This window comes from Zingiber officinale, chromosome 2A (genome assembly GCF_018446385.1).
Source record: "Zingiber officinale cultivar Zhangliang chromosome 2A, Zo_v1.1, whole genome shotgun sequence".
Lineage (NCBI taxonomy): Eukaryota > Viridiplantae > Streptophyta > Magnoliopsida > Zingiberales > Zingiberaceae > Zingiber > Zingiber officinale.
This window is the reverse complement of record NC_055988.1, coordinates 146,684,043-146,696,121: the sequence shown is the minus strand read 5'-3', so window position 1 is coordinate 146,696,121 and position 12,079 is coordinate 146,684,043. Positions and strand designations below refer to the sequence as shown.

The window sequence follows — 12,079 nt, the reverse complement described above, 5'->3', positions numbered from 1 at the left end:
ACTAAAAGGTGCACATTCATCCAACCAAAAAAAAGGTCGTACACATTTATCTTGTTGCCACCGTTAATCAATCATTAAAGTAGCACTTGGAGAATTATGCGATAAGCCACTAAATTATTGGCCAAACTCATCGACTTCATAAAGTTAATCTTTGGCTTTTAATGCAATAATACTACTCCTAAACATGATGATTAGGACAAATTAGCAGGTGATTGACTTTAAGCACATGGCCATAATTAATCACCTGGCCAGGTGGGTGGTCAAATCACCCTTGGTCCACATCTATAAATACATTCTCAATAGACTCACAAAAGTTGTGTGCCATATTCTCCCTTCTCTTTAAATTTAATATTCACTTCCCTTGTTCCCACAAAAAAAATACTTTTAAATTGAAATAAGTAAAGAGCTTGATTCTCTCATAAGTAAAGATGCATTGATTTATTTTATTTTTGTTGGTCCAACACGAATGGTAAGTTTTGCCGAACGCCGCGCGGAGAGAATTAAAAAGAGTGTCATAGGACCAAACATGATGCATGCATATATACTTAAGCAATCAATAAATATCTCAGTTAAATAATGTAAAATCATGATTCATAGAATAAAATCCTTATTTATTTCCTCTCATTGTCGCAATGAATTTGTTCCCCTCTCTTGCAAATCCATAATTGAGGAGACTCTCCTCACTAGTCCACATCACTAGGGTGTGGTAGAGTAGGCTGTTGTGCTGTGTTCATGGCGATTAACACAGAGATGATACATAATGCATAATGAAGATGTCACTAGAAGTGAAGTGTGAATACTAAACAAAAAGGATAAATAATGATAAATAAATAAATATATATATGATAATAGGGACTCGCATGATCCTACAAAATGGCAACCATGGCTCACTTCTCCACCATTTTCATTTACTTTATTTTCAAGTTGGAAGAGAAATCACTTGTTTATTAAGGAAAAGAGATTGGAGTAGTCTCCCCACCATGTGTCCATGCAATCCCAAAGCATGTTAGGAGGTGTAGGCTTGTTGGACCAATGCATGCCTGTTGGATTGCTATGCAAAATCCTATTGGACCATTTTGGTTTCTACTCTTTTAGCTCAATTTCCTCTATTCAATCAAATATATATCACATCTCCTCATTCTCATCTCTCAGTCACTAATATTATATAGGAAAGAAATCAAAATAGCTCTTTTTTTATAAAAAAAAAAATATCATCCTCTTTCAAAATTTATTAAAATAACACTATCTATTATTTAATTTTTGCCTTTAGAGCAACTCTATTTAATTTTCACTTTTAGAGTTGCTTCGTACAAAATAATACTATTTTGAAGCTTCAAGAGATTAGACGAGCCCTATAGACAATGAGAGTTTAAATTTTATCTATGATGTATTACATTTGAAGAATTTAAAAAATTTGTGATGTTAAGTTGTCGGCTAAGACAATTTGTCCTTCTTCTAGGATTAAAAAAAACTATGAGATGATACTATTTTAATCAAAATTAAGTTATCTTAGAGCAATTTTATCCCAAATTAGATCAGAATAGTTCGACAATTTTATACAAAGTAATTTTATTGAGCTACACACTCTTTAAAAGAGAATAAACTATAACGATATTTGTCTTAATATAATGGTCCTCTTTATATAGGAAGATTAGACATCTAGTAAAATATTTTTCATCCATTAAAAGTTATAACTGACTAGGTAAATGTATTATATATTTGCTTAGTAAGTGTATTTTAGATAGAATATTATAAATGAAGTATTATTTTAATAATATTTTAAAAAGATATATATATATATATATATATCCTTTTGACTAAATACGAATGGTCTTTGGATTATATTATATAGTTAGTGGTGAATGGAATGATTAGCAAAAGCTTGCTTGCCCACGACTGATCACGAGGGCAGCGAGCAAAAGCTTTGGCGCTGCCCCGCCCCTCGCGTGCGGTGTGCCCGGTCCAAGAGGTTGACTGACTGATGCTATAATGCAGATCGATCGAGATATGCCCATCCAAACACAATCAGTAACAACAAATAGAAATTAACCATCAAAATAACTAAAAGTTAAATCATCATTAATTCATTGACGAGCTCACCATTAACATCCTATCTATAGTTCTGATGTTATCTTTTCTTCTTGCCACATGAGATCGTGGAGTCGAAATTCAGGATAGTCGGGGTGTAAATTTTCGGTCTCTGTGTAACTCACCCCACCTGTCACATGCTAGCTCAGGATGCTGTGATTTACTTCCCTCGTGATGACCTTGAGTCGGATGTGACGGGGGCACTGGAGGCAAATAATTTCGCCTTTTGGCACATGATGTTATCTTTTCTTAATATTAATACGATTTAACTCTTTCATATTAATTTTAAGATAAATTGACGGAGATACTTAACTCTAACTTCCCAATTTGTGGGCAATATGGGAATTCAGTGCGTTATAATTATCCCCAAACTCGAGAAAGCTTCGAAAAGTGATTGTAAATGTTCTATAAATGTTTACAGCGTGGCGTACAAATCGCCATCACTCCTCTGCAGTAGCTCCGTCCTACATAAACCAAAAGGACTGACCGCTGATCGATCGCCAGACAATTGACAGAAGAGGCCGAGATCGATCGGATGGAGAGATCGTCCTTGAGCAAGCTCTCCGACTGCTTCACTTGCGACTCTCTGCTTCACCAGGGCAATGTGCACTCCGGCGACGCCGCCCGTGGCGGCGGCGGCGGTGGCAGCGGCGGAGACAAGACCAAGCCGGAGAAGAGGGAGCCGCAAGGGTGGAAGTGCATGCCTTACATTATCGGTATCTGTTGCCTCGTTCGATTTCCGTAAAAATGCTTTCTTCGGGACCCCGATGGCTCGGCGGCGACGATCTGAAGCTGTTTTGCTTGCGCGCAGGAAACGAGAGCTTCGAGAGGGTGGCGTCGTACGGGCTGACGGCCAACTTGACGGTGTACCTGGTGAAGCGCTTCCACGTCCAGCAAGTGGCGGCGGCCAACATCGTCAACATCTTCTCCGGCACCACCAACTTCGCTCCGCTCGTCGGCGCCTTCGTCTCCGACGCCTACTGCGGCCGCTTCCGCACCCTCGCCTACTCCTCCATCGCCACCTTCCTGGTACGCTCCTCTCTCCTCCTCCTTCTTCTTCTTCACTTGAGAAAGCTCCATTTCCTCCTCTAATTACCCCCAATTTTACCAATTCTACGATTGCAACAGATCTAATCATGCTGTAGCTAAATCAAAGAAATTCAATTCATTTTTCTTCATCGTAATTATCATCTTCTTCATTTCACTGTTGGCCTGCAAAACACTTTCATGAAATGACAGCACTCCATATTTCCCCATGAAAACGATCAATAATTGGGAGGGAGGGGCTCATGCTGTCCACGATTACAGTCTCGAGATAACACAATTAATTAGACGTATAAAAAGCCACCTCTGTTTCAGGTCAAATCTTTTAACAGTAGCGGCGTTTTCCCACTCCATCATCTATCTTCCTGTTTTGCTCAAGTGTCTGCGTCTGCGTCTGCGTCTGCAAAAGGGAAAGAAGAGTAGCTTGGCATTAATGACAACACTTCCAAAACTTAAAGGGAGGGCCTGCCCTATTACACTTGTAGATGGGAACATTAATGGGAACATACATCCTTAGTAGTTTTTCTTTCCTTTTTTTCCTCAGAACAGAAGAAAAATTGAATGAGATGCAACACTTGACATTGAATTTAGATTTGAGGACTCACTACTCTGCTTAAGCTCTCTCTCTCTTTCTCTCTTTCTGTGAGAGAAACTTAAGATGGAGGGCATGATCTCCTCGTGAACTAAAACAAGGCAAACAGCATGCATCACATGACCCCTGTACTATTTTAACTTTAGGAACTGGCTAGGGACTTTATCTGTTTGTACTGATATATATAATGGTGCATGGGGGGTTCATAATTTGCTACCCCTCCTCCCACATGGCATGTGCATCTATCTTCTTTTCTGAATTTGTGATTTTCCATCCCTTTGATCAAATTTCTCTTGGTTTAATGAGCTTAAGTCATCCTTTCATTGAGTGAGAGACTTTGTTATTGATGTTAATTATTGATCCTTTGATTGAGCAGCAAGCTAAGGAATTTCCATTAAGTTATTTTCTTTGTAGTTTTGGTTGATACATCCTTTAAAAGATGATTCTTCGTCTTCTTTCAAAATGTTATTTAGAAAGGGCAAAAGAAGAAAATACTAAGAAAGGGAAAAGAGGGAAGGAAGGAAAGAGTTATTTAGCTCTTAAAAAGAAGAGGGAAAAAAAGGGGGAGAAAAACTAAACTTGCCTTGTTACTTTTCATTCTTGTCCTCTCCCTCTAGAAATGGTTAGCTATGATAGTCGCATCCAATTCTTACCACCTTTCTACCATCTCCACCAAGACCGTCAAGGTTGAAAATGAGGATGGCAATGGGATCGTCTCAAAGGTGACACTGAATAGTATGACGTAGCAAGGGGAGTGCCAATTGGTGACGAAGATGACAAGAGCCCACACAGTGTTGATTGGTCCTCAATTAAGGCAAAATAAGTAATTCGTTATCCCTTAAGTCGGGTTTAGATGGAAGCAATTTGGCCAACCAAAAGATCTACCAAAAACTCATATGTCTCTACAACCTTTGAGAGTAAGTGACCATTAAACTCTTAAGTCAAGCTTCATGGTGTTCAGGTTTGTTTGATAAGATAACCGAGACAAGCCAAGTCAAGTTTAAAATGAACCAAGCGGTTGAATGGTTGTTCAAACTTGGCTTAATTTTTTTTTTTTACAAGTTTGAGATTAGTTTATTTAGATATTATCGAACTCTAAGTTCAAACTTATTTGATTATTTGAAATTTTTGATGATTTTAAACTTATTTGATTGATTATTAAGGTTGATAATACAAACTTGTTCATTTTGAAAGTTTCTTTATTTATTTACCATATTGATGAGAGTTTTATTAATGAACATGATTCACAAGCTTTGTTTGTGAATATTATTTATGAACAATTTACAATGAACAACATTAACGAATTGAACACATGTGTGCAAACTTGTTTATTTAGTTTAAAAAATTGTTCAAGCTTTTTCATTTAATTGACTTTATGTATATTGAACGAACATAAACAACCCTTTAACAAGTCAATACCAAACTTGTCATGAAAGTTTGGTTCATTTACAACCCAAGGCATGCCATCATATAGAAGGCATAGAAGAGTGGTTAACAAAGAATATGGTTGATACATTGGATTACATAATTGAACTAGCTATCTAATAAAATGAGCCATCAACTTTTCCTCTAGATGTCATAAGGACTAAAGTCATCCTCTTTAGATTATAAATGAGTATCTGAACATGAAGAAACTAACAAAGAATTCAGGTACCAGAGATCAAAGGACTATCTGAACATGTAGAAGTTGTTCCTCGAAGTTAATAGAACTCTGTTTGTTTTTTATCACTAGTTCAAATATGATGAACTCTAGTCCTTGGTTTTTTTGAGGTTTTGTGTTTGGAAAATAGATAAAGCTCTCTAAAGGATGACTCTATTCCATGTGAAGATGTTGATGTTATTGCTGTATGTAGCAAAACCTCAAGGTCCTCAGTTGCAGGGATGAATGGAGGATTTATAATTGTGATCGTTAGTGTAATGAATTATGTTTTCTTTGTTGTCTTATTGGTTCAGGGCATGGTGATCCTCACGCTCACTGCTGTAATTCCCCAACTCCGGCCGCCGAGCTGCTCCACGGCGGCCGAGCAAGTAGGTGGATGCATAGGCCCCTCCCACGTCCAGCTGGCTGTCCTCTTCCTCTCCCTTGCCTTACTCATCGTCGGCTCCGGTGGAGTCCGTCCCTGCAGCCTCCCCTTCGGCGTCGACCAATTCAGCCGCGACACCGAGCAGGGGCGGCGCGGCCTGAACAGCTTCTTCAACTGGTACTATTGCACCTCCACCGTGGCGGTGGTCGTGGCGATGACGGCGGTAGTGTACGTGCAGGACAGCATCAGCTGGCCCCTCGGCTTTAGCATCCCCACCGGGCTGATGCTGCTGTCCATCGCCTTATTCTTCGCCGGCGTCAGGTACTACGTCTACGTTCCGCCGGAGGGCAGCGTCTTCTCCGGCATCGCGCAGGTCTTCGTGGCCGCCGTCCGGAAGCGGAACCTTCCGCTCCCGGCGCCGGACGATGCAGCGGCGCAGGAGAAGCTCTTGTTCAACAACACGGGGAGGAAGAATGCCAGGGCCATGAATCTTCCACTCACACTGCAGTTCAGGTACGACCTTCTTTTAATATAAAAGTGCTTTATATATAAATATTTTTAATTAAATTAAATTAAATTATTTTCTTTTAACACTATTCTACAGTTGTTTTTTTTTTAAAATTTATTCAATAATAATAATAGGGATAATATTTTAAATGATGGAGGGTCGAAATGAAAAGTAAAATAAAGTATGGGGTGAAAACTGAAATTTGTCTGCTTCGAGTGATACGTGTTCCGTCTTCAGGTGCTTGAACAGAGCTGCGATCATATGCGAGGGCGAAGTGAAGGAGGACGGCGGCGCCGCCAACACGTGGCGCCTCTGCAGCGTGCAGCAGATCGAAGAGGTGAAATGCCTGATCCGCATCGTCCCCGTTTGGGCCTCCGGCATCATCTGCTTCCTCGCCCTGACGCAGCAATGGACCTTCGCGGTGCTCCAGTCCCTCACAATGGACCGCCACCTCGGCCGCAGCTTTCAGATCCCTCCCGGCTCCATCCCCATCATCGCCCTCGTCGCCCTCGCCCTCTTCATCCCCGTCTATGACCGCCTCCTCGTCCCCGTCGCCCGCCGGATCACCGGCATCGACAGCGGCATCACCCTCCTCCAGCGCCAGGGAACAGGGATGGTCATCGGCGTCGCATCGATGGCGGTGGCCGGGATAGTGGAGAAGAAGAGGAGAGACTCCGCGCTGGCCCACGGCGGCGTCTTCTCGCCCCTGTCGGCCATGTTGCTGGCGCCGCAGCTGTGCCTCGTCGGCGTGGCGGAGGCGTTCAACGCGGTGGGACAGATCGAGTTCTACAACCGGCAGTTCCCGGAGCACATGCAGACCCTCGCCGGATCCCTCTTCTACTGCACCCTCGCCGGCGCCAACTACCTCAGCGCGGTACTCATCGCCGTCGTCCAGAAGAGAACCAGTTGGCTGGACAACAACCTCAACCAGGGGCGAGTGGACTACTACTACTACATCATCGGCGTCTTGGGCGCCATCAATTTCCTATACTTCTTAGTGTGCGCTCATTACTATCGCTACAAGGGAACTCCGGAGGCGGCTGCAAGCGACAAGGACGGCCATGGCGGTGCCGCCGAAGGCAGCAACAGCACTGTGTGAATCGAGAAGCCTACTATACTTGAGTCCTGGAGGAGGAAGATCAAGGTGTAATTGTTTGCTATATTTATAGACAGATTGAAGCTTGTAAGTCGTTCAAACCGAAGAAAAAGTAACCCAATTCGTGTGTATTTGTGTGCGACTCCACCCAAGGCAACAAGGAGGGAAAAAAACATGAGAAGAGTGTTGTTCTGTGTTGTATAAAATACAGTATATGGTTATGAAGGAAACAAATGAGTATATTATTGTTTTTCTCTACTTAAATACATCAATTGACTATGGACTTTGACTATTAGTTGACTTTTGAGTAGGTGACTGTTGCTTCATTGTTCATCACTGATGTAGCGGCGATAGCATGCAACAGGGATCAGGTGACAGGTTCGGGACTTATCAATGCAGAGTCAGACTAGCTCGACTTCAAATTGAGTCAGCTTAGCCGAATTAGGATCAAGGTATGTGACTCATGATCGAGCTCGATTCGAATGTGTCCAAGTCACGTTTGAGTTATAAATCCAAGCAGCCAGACCTAAAACTGGGCTCGCAAGCCACTCCCAAGCACGGACATGACACGGCAGTTATGATGGTGCTAGTTACAGACGGGTGCGCTCTTTGGTGAAGAGGAAAGAGGTACGTTCTTTAAGAATTCTGATCATCTTTTGTTCTTTCTATATGGCAACGATGATAACATGAAAAGGGATAAGCCTCCTAAATATGTTAATAAAAATCAAAACAAGTTTTTACTTGTTTGGTATAAATTATTTTCTAATTGGTTGGAATATTTTCTAGCAAAAAGTGCCGCTTCTTGTCTTTCATATTTTCTTTTTTTAAGCCAAATACACATTTTGGGTCAAATATATTCATTGTTGATGGATTTCAATTTAGAAAAGAGTAAATGATGGTAAAAATTATTCATATTTAATTCATCAAGAGATTGGTTCTAATTCATCACACAAAAAGCCATGAAAAATTCTAACGATTTGATGAACTCATTGGTAATGCTAAGTATTGTCTTATGTGGATAAATCTCGAGATGAGTAAAAAGAGGGAGCAGATTACTATTATTTTAAGATTGGTCTATAAACAAAGATTTATTAGAGAAAGATTCTTTGACATTGTCTATATGGAAGATATAAACTAATCTACTTTGAAAAAAAAATTTGTGGTACTCTCTGTATATAATTAAATATATATTTAATATATGAGATAATAAGAATTTAAAATGATTAAAATCTTGACTTAATTAGATTTATTTAGGAAAATAGTAGTAATGTATGAGGGAATATGTTTATATGAATATATATAAATTATTAGATTTTCTTTTTTAAAATTTAAAATGAATTTATAGATATTGAAAGGGTATAATTTGGTTAGGATTTTAGAAAACTCGTTTAAGCTATCCTACTTAACTTAGAAGTTGTTTGAAGTTAAATCTAACTTTTAGTTAATTAAACCTTAAGTTTTAATTTACATGTTCCTTTATGGCTACATAAAGAATTACAATTCAAATTCGACTTCTAGTGGGAGATTACATTGAACACGCCGAAAAAAAAGGGCCAATAGAAATGTTTACTAACCGTTGCTAAACCTACTGCACTGATTTTTCAGCCGTTGCAAATGTTGAGATCACTAGCATTCGAAGCGATAAAAAGAACAGGTGGTTTAAACTATTTAATCACTTCTAATGCCTATCTTTAGACGTGATTAATAATCGCTTCTGATTGTTTATCATTAGAAGCGGTTCGGCTTGTGAATAGATTTTACAGAAACGGTTTAAAACTGCTTCTAATATCAAATTTATGTAAGATCGCTGTGCGCGTGATAGAGGGAGGGGTGAATCACATGTATTTTAAAAACAATAATCTTTTTGAAGTACAAGTGTGAAGCGGAAAAATAAAAATAATTAAGTAGAGAAAAATAGAACTCGAACACTAGGAGTTAATTAGTTCGGAGCCTTCAATGACTCATACTCTAAGATTCATGATACCTTAGATCGTATAGATAGGTAATCCGTTATAAACCTCTTCCGGAACCGTCGGAAGAGGGTATCGAATACAAGTACGAAAAAATGAGAAAGTGTAATAGCGTACATTTTCTTTTGCAAGTATGAAAGATGTATAAAAATATTAAATTGTTACCAACACTATAGAAATATAGAATCTGAATGAGCTTGTGTGTCGGTGTTGGACTGCCAACAGTGGTCAGATGTCTTGGAGCAGTAGTGCAGCAGCAGAGTGTAGACAAAGCAGCAGAAGAATTGTTGAAGCTCGTAATTAAGTTGTATTTAAGTTCTGGTCAAATAGTTCTTTTAAAGAGTGTTGGAGGTGCCTCTAGCCTAAATAATGAACCTTTAAAGGTTCGGCCTAGGTATAAAATTGGGTGGCCGGCCCTAGCTTGAACCCAAGCTAGTAGGGCTGGCCAAATTAAATTAAAAAAGAAATTTAATTTTAATTTTTATTATTATGTGAAAGATATAATTTAAAGAGAATTAAAATTAAAATATCCCTCTTGTAAAAGATCTACAAAAGATTAAAGAAAGAGATTAGATCTCTTTCGTTATTTGTAGATTGGAGAGATGTTTTATTTTCTCTTTAAAAATTATTCACATGTTAATAAAATTAAAATTATAGAAATTTCCTTTCATCAACCATGAAGAGATTTTAAAGAGAAATTTTATTTTTTAAATTTCCGGAAACAAATTAGGAAGTTTTAATTGTTGATTAAAACTTGTCTAATTTTTTCCTTCATTGATGTGGCCGGCCATTGGTTTTAATTTGGGAAATTTTATTTTATTTTTCTCAATAAAATCATGTCAAGGAAATTGAGGAAATTTTATTGTAATTAAATTTCCTAATTTGCCTAGGCCAAGGAATATAAAAGAAGGGGTGAGGGTGCCTTCATGAGACACAACATCTATTATTCCTCTCCCTCTTTTGTTCCTTGGTGTGGCCGACCATCCTCTCCCTCTCTTCCTCTTGTGGTGGCCGAACCTCTCTCCCTTCCTTGGAGCTCTTGTGGTGGCCGGATACTACTTGGAGAAGAAGAAGAAGAAGGAGAGAAAGCTAGCATCTCTTGGAGCTTGGTTAGTATTTTGGTTTTTCTCCTTGGTGAAGTTTTCCTTTTGTGGCCGAACCTTGCTTGGAGGAGAAGAAGGTGGTTGGTGGTTTCTCATCTCGGTAGATCGTTGCCCACACAACATCCGAGGTTAGAAGAGGAATACGGTAGAAGATCAAGAGGTTTTTCTACAAGGTATAACTAGTAATTTTTATTTCCGCATCATGCTAGTTATTTATGGAAATAATACCAAATACAAGAGGCTTACGTTCTAGAATTTCGAATATGTTTTTTCGATGCTGTGTTCTTTTATTTTTTTTTTCTTGTGATTTGATTGTTCTCTTTGGTTAACCTAAAGTTATTTTAGGAAATTAAATATTAGCTTTCTATAAAAGGTTTTGTCTAGTCGGTGGTGGTTGCTCCCATATCCAAGAAGGCCATGTGCCTCGCCACGTCAGTACTGGGAACCAATTATGGAAATTAATATTTAATGGAATTAATAACTTAAGGAGACTTGGGTTGAATGTGTAAAGTTCCGCAGGAGATCCAAGTCAAAACCTAAAAGAACAAATAAATTAAGTTTTGGATCAAACATGTTAAGTTCCGCAGGCGATCCAAAATTTAATTTAAAAGAACACATGGTAGCTAGGAAAAGGTTCAGACCTTTGTACAAAATTTTTGTACAGTGGAACCTATAGGTTTTCCGAGTAGCAACCAACACCTTGGTCTAGTCGACCATGCGCAGTTGACCGAAAATCAATCTATCATACATGCTTAGAGTTTACTCCTCTAAGACTTCTCATTACTTAGGGTTTCCTCCCTCTAAGATAGCCTAGCTTCACTCACTAGGACTTTCATTACCTAACTTCACTCACTAGGACTTCCACCACCTAGCTTCACATACTAGGACTTAGTTTCACTTACTAGGACTTCATCGTCTGACTTTACTCACCAGGACTTTCACTACCTAGCTTCACATGCTAGGGTCTGACTTCACTCATTAGGATTTTCACCACCTAGCTTCACTCACTAAGGTCTGACTTTATTTACCAGAACTTTTACCACCTAGCTTTACTCACCAGGACTTCAACCACCTAGGTTCACTCACTAAGGTCTGACTTTATTTACCAGAACTTTTACCACCTAGCTTTACTCACCAGGACTTCAACCACCTAGGTTCACTCACTAGGACCTGACTTCATTCACCAGTGTTGGATTTTAAAGATGCTAGAGGAGGATAGCGATCGTTGTTTTTTTCAAAAATCGAGAGTATGCAGCAGAAAAGAAACACAAAAGTATAAACACTAACACAAGTAATATTTTACTTAGTTCGAAGCTTTCGATGACTCCTACTCTAAGGCCTGTACTCGTTGAGTGTTTTCGTTGGGCAATCACTATCAGTTCGAAAATGAGTTACAAAGATTTGAGTACAAGAACTGAAAAAATAAAAGGTTACTCAATAAGAAAGAAAGAACAGAGTTCCTTGATCGTTGATTGTTAGAGCAACTTTTCAGTATCATCAGAGCCTTCTCGAAGCAACGCGTAAGAATGAAACTTGTAACAAATGTTGTTCTGAAGCTACTGGTCAAAGACAACTTTTATAGGCCCGTCTGGGAGCCTAGATCCCTTCCTGGGCGTCTGGACTATGTTGATGTGGTGAACTCTCATCGAAACTT

General features: G+C 39.3%; 1 protein-coding gene and 1 long non-coding RNA gene across 2 annotated transcripts; one reads left to right on the top strand and one right to left on the bottom strand.

The window, feature by feature from the left end:
* Nucleotides 1-2,479: 2,479 nt before the first annotated feature.
* LOC122042557 lies at nucleotides 2,480-4,504 on the bottom strand. The gene is made up of 2 exons (XR_006129295.1): nucleotides 3,642-4,504; nucleotides 2,480-3,532 (listed from the first exon to the last, which is right to left on the bottom strand). It is a non-coding gene; the product is annotated as an uncharacterized LOC122042557 (long non-coding RNA).
* On the top strand, nucleotides 2,496-7,610 carry LOC122042556 (protein NRT1/ PTR FAMILY 2.13-like). The gene is made up of 4 exons (XM_042602725.1): nucleotides 2,496-2,804; nucleotides 2,900-3,117; nucleotides 5,678-6,261; nucleotides 6,494-7,610. Exons 1-4 carry the CDS (start codon nucleotides 2,624-2,626, stop codon nucleotides 7,353-7,355), a joined length of 1,845 nt encoding a protein of 614 aa, XP_042458659.1. The 5' UTR covers nucleotides 2,496-2,623; the 3' UTR covers nucleotides 7,356-7,610.
* Nucleotides 7,611-12,079: the final 4,469 nt, after the last annotated feature.